At 36.4% G+C, this 15332-nt stretch overlaps 1 protein-coding gene across 1 annotated transcript; it reads right to left on the bottom strand.

The window, feature by feature from the left end:
• Positions 1-10816: 10816 nt before the first annotated feature.
• LOC102715617 (gamma carbonic anhydrase 1, mitochondrial) lies at positions 10817-15255 on the bottom strand. The gene is made up of 5 exons (XM_006644010.2): positions 15016-15255; positions 13006-13149; positions 11988-12113; positions 11614-11765; positions 10817-11323 (listed from the first exon to the last, which is right to left on the bottom strand). The coding sequence occupies exons 1-5, from the start codon at positions 15128-15130 to the stop codon at positions 11069-11071; spliced, it is 792 nt and encodes a 263-aa protein (XP_006644073.1). The 5' UTR covers positions 15131-15255; the 3' UTR covers positions 10817-11068.
• Between the last annotated feature and the right edge of the window lie 77 nt (positions 15256-15332).

Here is a 15332-nt window from a genome sequence, read left to right as displayed (position 1 = left end):
ATCAAGCACTATAACGATGTTGACACTCTTAACATAAGTTAGTGCGTATAGTCATAGTAGCAGAAATATTTACCTTTTTTTAATCCTTCTGTGATAAAACATTTCATGAAAAGGTTTGATTTATGTTCTAAACGGTTTTCTCTGATGAGATTCCCCCTCAACTCAAATATAGCAGTCCTCTTAAGAGCAAGTACAATAGCTGGCTATAAGCTAACTATAAACATATTTTAAAAAGATAAGAGGGGAGAAAGAAGAGAGGCTGGCTACTAATTTGTAGCTAGCTGCACACAGGTTTCAAGGCAAAATGTATGTATGACATGCGAGACCATGCATTGATGTTTTGTAGGTAACTATTATATGAGTTGACTATTAGATTGACTATAGATGAATTGAAGCCAATAGTTGGCTATCCTATTGAACTTGCTTTAACTATTTGAATAGGACAAAATGTCTCCTCCCCAATATAAAGTGGTTTATGCCCTATGTGGCCATCCAATTAGCGATATTCATACAAATCTAGAATGGGAGTTCTATTCGATCTCCTATCTCTCTCATTGTGTAAAAATTGGTTTCACGCTATCACTATATCCTCCCTAATACGTGCACATAAAAAAATTTTCTTCAAAAAAATCCTGATGGATGGAAATGAAAACCACCATACCAAGTAAAAACAATATAAGAAATTCAACATGCATAGAAAAATGTTATAAGAAAAACTGAGCCATATCCCAATCGAACTAGAAACATGCAATTGTATCACGCTCGACTGCTCGAGCATGGAGTGACCATGTCCATTGCTCCTCGATGCGATGAAGGCTTGCATGATCCCCTGGGCCTACCATTGATCGATGCACTGTCGATGGGAGAGAGGTCACTACGCCAAATGGAGATCTAGATGTTGGCCACCACTGCTCACTCATTGATATGTTTCTTGATGTCTACGTTCGGCCTTATGCTAGATCTGGCAGGATTTGCTTTGCCTTTGCCCCTGTTCATGACTAACCTCCAATGCACATTTGTGAGTTGTAGCCAGAGCCTGTTCTTGGTCAGCCTCATGCTAATGTTATTCTCCATGAGCTGGCATTGTTGTTGTCATCCATGAGCTCGATGTTGCTCTCTCGCTTCCATTCGATCCCCTCTCCTCATCAAGCTCACAACATTAGGATACACTAGACCAAGCTCACTAGAGGGAAGTGATGCCCATGAAGTTGAGGGGGAAAAGGTAACGACTTATGGTGTGAGTTGGGAAGGAAGAGCCAGCCAGCATTGAAGCGCAGGTATGTAAGGGAATTGGCATCAGTGCTGATTAGGGATAAAGAGGATTGAGGTAGATAAGGTGGGAGGGAAATTTGCTGACAAGTGGGCCCTAATGGCATGTTATCCAATTTTCATACACCACATTGGACCAAAACCGCTATGAATTTGACTTAGGGGTAATTAATCTGGTTTCAAAAGTTGGAAGACGATGAACAGATGGTATTGGAGTTGAGGCGGTGATTCGGATTGGAAATACATATGGGGTAAATTAGATTGTTTTTCAAGTGCTTAGCTCTAGCCTATATTGCCGCCAATGGGGAAGCCAGCGGTGGCATCAAGCCAAGGCGACTATGCAGTCGCTTGACCAGCCAAGAGCTGGCCCACCGCTCTAGTGTACAGGATCTCTATCCAAATTGTGTTTAAATATTTATTTATGGAATAAATTCAAGGTCATTATCAAATATTTTTTGTAAAATATCAAAAATCAAATATATTAACCGTGCATTTTAAGTTGTGAAATATTTACTTTTATAATATATGTTATCTTCATGCATGCATGTGCCCAAACTAAATATTACATTTAGTTATTACCTTATTTATTTATTACTCCCTCCGTATTATATATGTATTTTAATAGATGGTGTTATTGACTTTTGTTACACATTTTATCGAGTCACCTTTGCTAAAAAATTGTGTAAATATAGGAGTGGCTTTAGAAGTCTAAATTACGATTAAAAGAAAAAGTCTAAATTACACCCCTGAACTATTAGTCGAGTACAAATGACACCCACCAACCCAAAATCAAACATTTTTCACCCTCATAGGCAATATCGGATGGAGAACCCCTTCAAGCAGCTTTGATGCTGGTTTTGGCTTAGATTAGTGCACGTGGCTATTGAAAAATTATCATGTGTACTAATAAGCCAAAACCGGTCTCAAAATATGCTCGAGGGGATTTTTCACTCGGTATTGCCAGTTGATGTTGAAAAATGTATGTTTTGGGGTTCATTGGGATAATTCACACACATCCATATTTATGGGTGCAATTCGGGCATTTTCCTAATTAAAATATATTTAGTAATAAATCTAATTTGAACAAATAAATAATAATTACTTCCTTCGGTCAAAAATATTTATCGTTTAAAACGAGATTTAGTCAAACTTCTAAAATTTCAACCATCGATAATTTCTTTAATACTTGGTTTAAATAGAAGACAAAAGATACATATGGATTCTTCTCAAAAAAAAGTGCAACCATGCATAATACCATAAAATTATTATATACTATTATTTATTTTAGTATAAAATTAGTTATCAAAATTTTAGAAGTTTAACTAATCTTACACTAGACGATAAATATTTTTGATCAGGTGAAGTTGGTACGCTTTTTGTACAAGACAAATCGTGAAACTTGTGTTAAAAAGTTAAAATGTCATTTAATAACACATAAAAAATAGTATTAATTATTATCGCATCATATTATAAGGTAAGACTTCATCTATGGATCATATACATGATTTGTGTGTGTGTGTATATATATAGTCTAGCTACGGTGAGTTGTAACTCATGGGCTGCTCCGTGAGCCGGGGTCTAAAAACATATCAAATCATCTTTAAATTTTGATTTATATGGCTCACGAGATTTTTGTATCAAAATCTTGTAGCATGCAAATTTTTTTCATTTTTGAAGATTTTTAAGTATTTTTTGAGATTTTTAAAAGTGATAGATAACACATTGATTATTTTATTATATAATACAGTCATTTTTAAATAGTATCCCATATATATTTAAATAATTTTGAAAAGTTTTGTGTTATAGTACGAAGCAAGGGCTACACTAAATCACGGGAGATATATATGGCTTCCAAAAAGATGACTAAAGTGGAGCATTGTAGCACTTGACAAGAAAAACGACGTGATTGGATCGAGCTGCCTTTCCGTTTCTCCACCTCCCGACTGTGATGCCGCTATCGAGGTAGCCGGCCCACATAGACGTATACGGTCACATATTTGATGTATTAAACATAGTTTAATTATAAAATAAATTTTAGATTTGATCTGGAAACCGTGAGATGAATCTTTTGAGCCTAATTAATATGTTACTATCATATATTGATTACTATATTGATTACTGTAGCACTTATGGTTAATCACGTGCTAATTAGACTTAAAAAAATTTAATGCCATGTTTTTTAAGTAAACCGGGCCTAAGAGAAAATAAAGCAACGGGAGCCGGTGGAGTAGAAAAGCAACGGAGGCGGCGGGCTCCATGGCATATGATGTATCTTTCGCGATCGAGGCACAGGAGGAAGGTGTCAGAAACCTATTGGGCGTGACACAGTAGATAGGATCGCGTGGATGGATGGACACGGCGTTGCCGGGCCGACCCGATCATCATATCGTAATCCGATCGGTCGATCGACGGATGGTTGGGTAAAAGTTGTTCGTTGCGTGGAGAACGCGGTCGGTGGCGATGGCGCTGGTGGCGACACCGATCGGCACGCGCTGTCGTCTCTCGCGCCGTCAAATCGATCCGCCATCGCACGCGGCCGTACGTACCTACACGGAAACGCGCCTCCAGGAAGCTACTGGCGCTGTGTTTGTTGTGTGTGTGACGCGCGCCGTGCGGATGCGTGATGCCATCCCGTGCGTCGTCATGGAGCCGTGTCGTCGTCCAAGCCTTCGGAACAAAGGCACTGGCATAAGTAACCGAGCCTTCGGGAGAAAGGCCGTATATGATTAATTAATTATTAATTATAAGAAATAAAAATAATCAATATGATTTGTAACGTAACTTTTTTAATAGAATTTTCTTATAAAAACACATCTTTTAATATTTTAGGAAACATGTGTACAGGAAAAAAGAGATAATCTGGCTTAGATAACTTAGACCGTGTTCGTCGCCCCCTCTAAGTTAATTTATCCCCTCGTTTTCTGCACGCATGTTTTTTGAACTCATAAACGGTATATTTTTTGTAAAAATTTTCTATAAAAAATTGTTTTAGATAATCATATTAATATATTTTATATTTTTTAATAATTAATAATTAATTAATCACGTACTAATCTATTATATGTTTTTCGTGCGGGTAAGTTAACTTACCCCCTCATCACGGCCTCACCCAACAAACGCAGCCATAGCCTAGTTTTGGTTTTTAGACGTGGTTGAGAACGAAAGATTATTTAATCCTTATAGTTATTTTATGGTGTAAATGTTAGAATAAATTATTACAAAATTAAAAAATCTAGCTTATAAATATGAGATGGTCAACTTATATGTAAAAATGTTTTATAAAGAAATATACTGAGCAGTTCGAAAAAAGTGAGAGTAAAATATAACTAATAATTTGGCAAAAAGAACACGATCCTGCTCCTATGATCAGCTGCCACCGTCCATTCGGAACAACGGAATGGCTGCATATATTCCTGCGTGGATCGATCTTCCACCAGACAGTGTTTTGCAATCATCGTTTTGTTTGTTCTAGCCCTTCTAGTGCCTTGGTGGGCTGGGCAGCATCGTACATTACATCATAAGTTTAACCAAATTTAGAGCTCCTTTAAAACAACCGATATTTGGAGGGTTTTCGAAGGATTTGAATCTCCGGTGGATAATTGCCATATACGTGCCTTTGGAACAAATCAAGGAATGCTCATCTTAAAATCATATGAAACTAGCATAGTGGCATGCGCAAATTGCGTGGCTAGCATTGATATTTCTTTTACATAATTACATATCTACTTTTACATTCTATACTTTTAAAACAATTAAAAACAACGATGATTTTAAACTCCTACTGTATGATTTTATACGTTTGATATAAGATTATTATAATAAGTTCTTTGTCTATAAAATTTCAAATGTTCTTGTATTTTCATATGACAGAGTCCTCCAATAATAATAAATTATTTAAAAAAATTGATCTGATTTTTTTTGTTTTTTTTCTAAATTGTACCTCTACATGAACTTTGATCTCAATATAAATTATTTTTTGTTATTATGTTTTTATTCTAAAGTTATTTATAATTTATGGTTGTGCATGAGTTTGATTATGATTGATTTTCTCACTACTCTCTCTTGCATGGTTTTGATAATTGGTATCTCACGGTTTGATAAAATACTTGTTTGTTTTAAAAGTATGCATCTGTGTCCGTTTCAAACAACGTGATCTTTTTCTTTATTTTTTTCTTCCACTAATCTCATAATTTCTAGCCCCCCAAGAGAGAACCCGGCAGGCTTCTTTCCCGTGAATATTGCATGGCTAGCATCGTTGTAAATTGTATCTATATATGGTCTGTTATCGTGATAATAATTACTTTTGATAATAATTACTTTTTAGTTGTTAATTTGAATTTATACTTTTCTAAATTATATTTTTTTACATAGAATCTAATTTACATGTATTCTAAACCATACTTGTACCTAAACTCTTTTCTACATAATAATTAATTTATAATTCAAATATTAGATACTTCTAAATTGTATTTATATGTTGACTCTTTCTCTTAATTTTTTTTGTTTTAATCAAAATTTTAGACCATTCCAAATTGTATCAAATATTTTAAAACTTTAAACTCGAGATTTAGATTTTTCTCAAGTGTATTTACACAGGATTCTTTTCTTTATATTCGAGATTTGGATTTTTCTAAACTTGATTACACATAGAGTCTCGTTTATTATTTTTCTTTATTTTTAATTGATCTTTCCTTTCTTGTCGTCCTTTTCATTTTTTTCTGTTTTTTTCTATTTTTCTTGTCCGATTCAGAAAACTCGTTCTTTTCTCCTTTTCTCCTTTTTTTTCTTTTATAAAAATCTGAAACCCAACATCATAGTGTCCTGGTCAGTGCATGTGCATGACTCTCGTACTAACACCGCTACACAAATAATGATCACCTCCTGACATGTCCGATTGATCAAACATTGTCCGATTGATCTCTGTTTTATATTTTCCTTATTTGATTGGTCTTTTCTTTTTTTTCTCTTATTTTCTTTGATTAATCTCAGAATTTCTAGCCCGTGAGAGACAACGTGGAGGCTTCTTTTTCTGTTACTTTATATATATAATAGATAGATTCCTATGGATTACTACAATTCATAGAATTATTTTTCACAGAAACTTTGGAGGTTTTCTAGCCTGTGATTCGATCTCATAGGAATCTTGTTTTATGTCTTCCTCTCCCTTCAGATTCCTTTGCTTGTTTTCTATAGAGCATCCAAACAACTTATTTGAATGATTGTTGTAGTATTGAGACTCGCACTTATTTTGTATTCTTTTGTGTTTACATTTTTTTAATCATGCGTTCCGAAAAAGCTTTTATGGAATTGTACATATTTATGGCGAGGTTTTCACTCTATTAAGGTAAAAAAAAGTTGTTGCAGGAACTTACAAATTTTCTTTTGCACGAATCGGGCTTACATGTGCACCCACGCTTGCATGATTGGACTCGCACTTTCTACATGGGTCAATTTAGGCCTAATACAAAGTTCATAGAATATTTCTAAACTTCTTTTTAGTTTATTAGAGATTACATTTGTAGAAAATCTATCAAAAAGTTTCTATGGCGTAAGCTTTTGCATCAAAAGCTACCATGTAAATTATATCAAAAAATAGTTCGGGTGAATTACATCTTTCAGTTTATTTATAGCAAGCACGTAAAATACCAAAAAAAATTAAGGGTGTCCTAGAAAACACCAGACCACATGTTTGAAAATAAAATAGAAATTCAAGCGCACACAAACACACATGTGGGCTAAGATTACATCCGATAGCCTCATGAATACGTGATTGGTGTGCGCTAGGAGTCCACTTATAAGGATACGATCGTGGCACCGCACAGTGCATGCACACATGTCATGTCTTAAGAAAATGTAATGTATCTCCATTGTAAGAGGAAAAAACTCTTAAGGCCTTATTTGGTGGAGCTAGGAATTTCAACTCATATGAAGGAAAAGTGAAATGATATGAATACATGATCATATCAATCTATTTTTTTAAGAGGTTTAAGTGGATGAAAATGTAACTATGTTTTTTTCTCTACAACTTATAGAAAGAAATTTTCCTTTGGTTTTCATATACTTCATTCCTACAAACCGATCAATGGCTTCCATAGAAATTAATCCTTATGAATCCAAATCTTCTGTTTTTCATCCAAACCAAATGCACCCTAGAATAAACAAAACCAAACTGAATACATCCTAGAATAAAGAAAAGGTAAGGTGTCTTTATTTCGTAATGGAAACAATACAGTACTGCAGTCTAACTTTTCACGTAAGCTTAGAAAATGCTAGCGGACACATCTTTTCGCTTCTACTTATAAGTCAAAATTTGAATTTTCAACCTTAAATTTATAGTAGATTTTAGGATTTTTATCATTGCCTTTTAGATTACTAGGAACACATATATAAAAAGTTTATTCATAAAATATTTTTATTTATAAATATGTTGTTTAGTTTTTTAATGAAAATGACAAAGAATCACCCCCCCTATTTTGCTACAATACAACCTACTTTTTTTTCTTTGCAAGGAACAGTTCAATCTACTCAACCTACTTTTTTTCTTTGCAAGGAACAGTTCAATCTACTCAACCACTAATCCGGATTGTGAATGTGCACATGAACTCAACGTGCCAAATCATATCCATCTATAGGTATTTAGATCATACTATCTCTGTTTCATAATATAAGATGTTTGATTTTTTTTAACGTTTGACCATTCCTTTTATTCAGAAATTTAGTATGAATATAAAAAATAACAAGTCGTGCTTAAAGTTCTTTTGATAATAAAGTATTCATAAGCAAAATAAATGATATTTCCATAATTTTTTGAATAAGACAAATGATTAAACATTGCGAGCAAAAGAATTAAACATCTTACATTATGAAACGGGGTATTTATTATTGTTTCCTACTGTCCACGGACATATGGTCCCCATAGCATATGGGATTCATATGTCAGTGAGCAGCAGACAGAGATGTTCAAACCTTGCGCTAAACTGGGCTTTAGGCCGGGCCTAGAAAAAGCTCGGCCAAAAAACTCATGCTCGAACCCGATAATTCACTTAAAAACAAAGCAGGGGACGGCTCGAGCCTGATAATTTACTTAAAAACAAAGCAGGGGACAGACCGGCCCGATCCTCAAGCTTTCTCTGGTCGAGATGGTATTTTTGGATTGTTTTGGATTTTCTCGTGCTTTTTATAAATTCTAGGCTTTTCAAGCTTTCGTGTCTCAATAGCAATGCACAGGCCTAGCCCGGTGCATTATCGGGCCAGATCAGGCCTGGCTTTTCGAGGTCAGGCACAACTTAAGCAGGCTTAAGTATAGAGGATCCCAATTGTCTATCATACTTAGGTTGCGAATAAGGTGAGGTTAAGCTGGACTGCTAGCTACTCTATTTTTCAATTCATTAGCATGCTTCTCAAACCAGTGGACTGTGCGTTTTGTTTAAAAATCATGTAGAAGTTTCTTAGAAAAATCAAATAATTATATTTCACTTTTCTACTATAGTTATTACTTAATTAACCATGTCCCGGTGGTCCGTCCCATTTTACATGTCGTAATTAGCTCAGCCAAAACTAGCTAGTTCGAACACACTCTTATGCTATGCTTTCTCTATTATTTCCCAACTTTCACTCTATTTTTTCTTTATGCACATGTTTACTAAACTGCTAAACATTGTGTACTTTGAAAATAATTTATAAAAATATTGTTTTCAAAATCATATTAATCTCATTTTTAATTTTTTAAAGCTAATATTTAATTAATCGTAAGTTAATCCACCCCTCTATTTGTTTTGCTAGGGGAGAAGTTCCCAACCTCCTCCTCGAAGACAGCCTCTAGTTTGGAATTTTTACGAGCCTCATGTCAAACGGAAAATTTTGAATATGATTGAGTGAACTATAATATTGCACGCATTAATTGGATTGACGTGTTCCGTAAAGCGTGGCATCAAAGCTATCGTAACATTTTTTAGTTTTTTTTTACTTTCCATCCGACCATGATAATCATATGTTAATTTGAATCCTATATATATGGACAGATTAATTGATTAATTGGACAGGCCTGCACATCTATTCCTATACATGTATAAAGATTGGAAATCTCTTCTTCACCGAATTAATCAATCGTACACTAGATGTAGATGTGTTTTCCAGATTTGCGTGTTTTCTTGCCACACATATCGCCGAGAACTTATCTATAAACCGAGTATGAAATAAATGTTTGTTGGGTATGATTTGTAGAATTAGTTTTTAAATCATTAATACTGGTTAAGGCTCCAAACCAAGTAAAACATAATATTTACTAGTTATGAATTTTAGAATTATTGAAAAATAATGAAAAATCTATAATTGAAACCCAAGAAAGACACTATAGGCGGCAAGAAATTTCAGAAGTACCAATACACAGGTCTAAATGCCAAGTAAATACTTAACATCTATTGTATGGAGAATAAATAAAATTTTAGTACGACCAGTCATGCTAATGTGTAAGCTTCCGAGTGAAGTGTTTTGTGGTCACTGGACTAGTGGACCTAGGGGTGGGAATGGGGCCCTGGGTTTTTTCACAACCTTATTTAATTCTTAAAAACTTTTTAGCTCAAAATTTTATAGAATTTTATTTTAACATGTTTTGGATCCGGCCCCTAAATTTTATAGGCAACATGATTGGGCACATTAACACCCCTAAGTGGACCTCTTTACTAAGCAACCTAAAGAAAATAGCTAGCAAAACAGGAATGGGATCCAAGGAGGAAAAAACTGGACCATGCAAGGTGAATGCAGAAGACAAGCTGGTTACTGCGTACGATAGGAATGGTCTTCTTATAAAGTTTTCTGGAAGCGAGTCCTCTAAACCATCCATATTCCTGCAGGAATAGAGATGATGGCGTTAAAAAATGAAGCAAGAGAGGATCAGCAGCCCATAGCTGTAGGTCAGTCAGCCAAGACTCGTCTAGTTGCAAACTGGGGGTCGTCTTAGCCTGCCGGAGAAGATCGAGCTTGCGGCTGGGGCTTTTTGTGCTGGTGATTTGATTTCTGGTGAAGTCGTAAGAAACAATAGACCGGTTATCTTACTTTGCAATTGTTGCCATCTTGTTCCTTCCTGACAGTCACGAACAGCAGTATGTATGAGCTGAATTATACTGCTATTTCATACGTAGGGGAAAAAAAGTCTATATAGCCTTCTAAACTTCGATTGCAAGTTCACCTAGCACTACAAACTTTGAAACTGACATTTGACAGTACCAATATAACCCGCTAAACAAGACGAAGTGCAAACGTGTCATCTCATTATTCATCAAAAATTCAAAACCGTTTAATTGATCTCTTCACATCAGTGGAACCACCATACAAAGCCACCTTTAGGGGATTATATATATGTCATTTCAACGTTCAGAGTGCCAACCAGACTATCATTAAAATTTTATTCATATACAGACATTTTCCTTCAAAATTTTAGCCAAATGGATATAGTAAGCAGTGGTTGATTCATTAACCAAGTTCATATTTCCTTTGCACCCTCCGTCCCAGAATCAATTCCTGGCTACCACAGGAATGCACTGCAAGTAACTTGTCAAAACGATGCTATGTTTCTGTGCGTAATGGTTCTGTTTGTTCCATGGAGCTCGTCTTAAACATACAGAATACAGAAAACGAAGTGCATGGCCAGCTTTTGAACATTGCTCGACCCAAAATTATTGGGGAGGGAAGTAAAACATAAACCGCCAAACTCATGGAACAGTGTCAACTTCAACAATTCTGCACTGTCCAATATAAGACGATGGAAGGCATCAGAGAGAAGCAAAAACAGAAACAATGTTTATTGCGCAGGACTGGGGGGCGCCAGCTCCGGAGGAACCTCTCGAGTGGCACCAATCACTGAATCGTGTTCTTCATCCTGGTGAGCAGACTTCTTGCGCAACAACTTCTCAAACTCAATCTTTTCAACAGGTTTGGCATTCTCAGCAGCATGGGCCTTTGCCAAGCTGGAATAGTTAGAAGCTGATTCTTTGATAAACGCAATCTCACTGTCAGTGAGCTTCCTCAGGAATTTTGCAGGGTTTCCTCCCCATACCTGAAATCAATAGAATTAGTCAATAAAGAATTTCACTTAAATAAAGATGATGAAACAAGTACTATGCAGCATATTCTTGTTAAGCCTGTGCACAAATATGTAATCATCTAAACAAGGAAAACTGTAATCTACTTTCTGCAAAGTAGTTGAATCTCGGTACACTAAAGTCATGTTAATTGTGTATTTGGTGTGCCTAAAAGCAACAATGAAGTCAATCGAGTGAAGCAAATATTAGATATGACCTGAGTAAGAATCAAAACTGAAAGTGAATAAAGAAAGTAAGGCAGAACCTCTCCACAGGGGATCCTTGTATTCTGTCTTACAAGGGATCCAGCAGCAACCATCCCATGCTTTTCCACGACAACCCCATCTAACAGGGTTGCCCCCATACCAACAAAAGCTTCATCCTCAACCGTGCACCCTTGTAATACAGCACTATGACCTGTGAAACACCATTTCAAAATGTATCTATGTCATCAGAACTTCAGAATGTTTTTTTTCATGGCTACCAGTTTTGCATAAATTATGTGGAAGTGCTTATTTTTGTTCCATGCAATGATGAAAACAGATCACGGTCATTTACCTTACACAATATTGAGTTATTGACTGAACAATTGATAAGAAGCAAATGTTGTGTAAGGCAACAACAACGGATGATATTTACCTACAGTGACATTATCCCCAATGATGGTTGGAAAGACTTTCCCACTAAGGTTAGATTTTGCCACATGGACAAGAGAGTTGTCTTGTATATTGGTCCCAGATCCAATTTGAACATTGTTTGCATCCCCTGAAATTAAGTATGTTATGGTACTTGTTGACACAAAAATAACAATAAAGTCAAAATATACCCTTGAAGAAACTATAGTAAATCATAATTTAAAAAGAGCGGAAGAATTAATTTATAGATCTCAATTGTGCAGAGAATCTAACTCATGGCCAAACTTATCTGTTGTGGTCGCATGCCAAGACTGTATGGCATAGTTTGTCTTTTTAGGTATTGTAAGTATCACTGAATAAACATGCTAGATATAAGATAAGTATTGCTATCACTTAAGTGAGCATTGATGACAGAATCAGCTAGCACAAAAGCTGCACAGAGCAGACAAGAATTTGGGGAGTGATGAGAACCCATCAACACATCAATGGTTTGGTTGTACAAAGTAGGGCCTAATATATCATGACAAATATCAGTGCAATTTATACACCTAATATTTTAAAACTGTTAAGGTTTCTCCCATAAATTCAACTGTATTGTTTTTCTTTGGAAAAAAAAGGTAGTTTGGTAAAGATACTGAACAACTACTTATGTTTAACACTGAAACCTCCACATTACATATAAGATTATGCACATGACACATTTAGCCAAAAATACTACTTCAGATGCAAATTTTGCATACCTAACTACTCTCCGTATGCCAACAACTTGCTGTTCACCTTAGATCAAGTGTTATGTATTCATGAAACAATACAATTTGATAGTTTATGGTCAAAAGAGACAGTAAATCACATAGGCTGATAAATTTGAAGTTTGAAAATTGAGCCTGAACTGTACAATTATTTGCATCTTCAATAATTCGGTTTGGTAAAGGCAAATCAGAAGATAGACACAGTCCGAAAGTACTTGTCACATGATTCTGCAAAATGATGCTAACTAGGATGAGAAGGCGAAAAGTACAAACCTCGTAAGACGCACCCATACCAAATTGAAGCACCTTGTCCAACTTGAACATCACCAATGAGAGATGCGCTTGGGGCAACAAATGCATCTCTGTGAACATGAGGGGTTTTGTCAAAGATGTTCATAAGAGTGCGATGCCTTGAAACTGTAAATGTTCAAAAGGCAATCATGTTAGCATTTCAATATGTTGAATACAGCAGCAAATAGTGATGACTAATAACTAAATCATATGTAAAATACCGATATTTTACATGATCACTAATAGTAATAGCCTTTTAAATCCCACCGGAATAGAATAGATCAAGTCTTACTTTAACAGCCTCATGCATGTTGTAAAAAACTCATAAAGCATAATGGCAAAAGAAGGTATTTGCTAGAATAGGAACACATGGTATTTGCTAGAAGGAACTAACAAAATTACTAACTATCAGTAATCAGGAAGCAGGCAATACTACAATGCATGGCAAATTCAGTATCGTGAAGATAACATGTAGAGTCAGAATTGCATGGGCTTGTAAGGACCAAATGACGAACGCATAATAATCAGAAGATGTAAAGTGTCACTGACATTTATTGTCTTATAAGGAGACATATCTAAGGATCACTCTGGAACTGCACAAGTACTATCTATACTATACTACTTTAAAAGAAGGCAATGGTGGTGGCCACCCCACCACCTATCTTGTTTTCTTTACCAACTACTTTATGTCCTTTAGTGTTAAAAAATAGTCTTTCTACATGTTATTAATATCTTATTCATCTCTAAATACAAATTTACCCCTCTCAAAAAATCTATGAAACATTGATGTACCATTGCAAAGCATGAGTACTTCGCTAGTATTAATCTAATATTTCTGAGCTTATAATTGTAAGATCTTCCACCAGACTAAAACAAATTAACACAAGAATACGACGGGACTCATAAAATGCACATACTAGATTAAATAAGACCAGGAAGAACACAAACAGAAATTTAAGTATTTGATTGCATTTGAATCACTCTCGGACAGTAGTAATTTACACTAAGATGGTTTAAGAAATTATAAAGTTGGTTTTTAGGCTCAAACAATGCTTGCATGGTACAGTATTACAGACTAATGAGTCATAAGAAGATGTTGTTATCAAGCCAAATCACGGGTTATTTTTGCTGCAATTAAATTTGCATATCCAAACGACAGTCTCAGGTTGGTTCTTCTGTTTTCACTAAAGATAAAAGCTATCTGACATAATCAGTCCATCAGAAATATCAATAAAAGCTCATAGCTACTGAGCAAAGAAAGAAATCATTATTTGTGTCCTATATTAAGACATGAGTTGCTCTGAACTTTCTAAACACGCCACACCTGGTAAAATAAATCCTCAAATACTGATAGGAGCAATGGTGGTTCTTAGCAGTGATAACAAAAACTTCAGCGATTAAATTCTCCTTCCAACAATGTTTTGAGCACTAAATCATCACACATAACCGTTAGCATCTTATTGAAATCATCCGTGCGAAAATTTTAACATTTTTTCGAGACTTCAGTCTGTAGCTCCAGGGAACAAATATCCTCTTACAAAACCTCAATTATATCCAAAGCATGATCAAAACAACAATGTCTACAATCTACTACTTGAATCGACCCTCCATACTTCCAGCAACTGTTGTGCATTTGACCTGTTCAAGTATCAAAGACCATCCATGAAAAGATATGTAGACCAGGCACTAGGCAGCCTCTAAATTTCAGAAATTACATTGACTAACGAGCATTACAGGTCCATTTCAACTCAAATCAGTACACGATGACCTAACTGCGCTAAACCCTATGAACAGCCTCTACCTAGCCGGGAACGTACACACAAACCACAACATTACATGAACCGTTCTAAACCCTAGCCAGCAATCCCGCTTTCAGCGGCATTTCAGATCAAATCGACGCGACTCGCAGAGCGCTATCGCGAGACAGGTGGACGGGGAGACCCGGAGAGCGGATTGGAGACAGGGGCAGGGGGGGGGGGAGCGGATTCTTACGCTGCTCGTGGAAGAAGTAGTTGCCCTGGAGGCGGCAGCCGAGGCGGTCGAGGGCCTGGCCGGTCTCCCGGATCCAGAACCCCACCGCGTAGAAGGCCTTCCCCAGGCCGGCCATCTCCCCGACCACAAGGTGGTGCCTACGGCGGCGGCGGGCGGAATCGCCGGAGCGAGACGAGGGGCCGATGGCGCGCTGGCTCCTGAGCCTTGGGAGATCTCGAGGTGGGAGGAGGGGATCGAGGACGACGAACGAGAGTGGGGTTTCCCTCTGCAGCTCGAGCAATTGACCGTTTTGCCCCTCCACTCCGGAGAGCGGCCCA

This window comes from Oryza brachyantha, chromosome 1 (assembly GCF_000231095.2).
Source record: "Oryza brachyantha chromosome 1, ObraRS2, whole genome shotgun sequence".
Lineage (NCBI taxonomy): Eukaryota > Viridiplantae > Streptophyta > Magnoliopsida > Poales > Poaceae > Oryza > Oryza brachyantha.
Note: the sequence above shows the minus strand (reverse complement) of the source record. Positions and strands in the feature narration are given on the sequence as shown.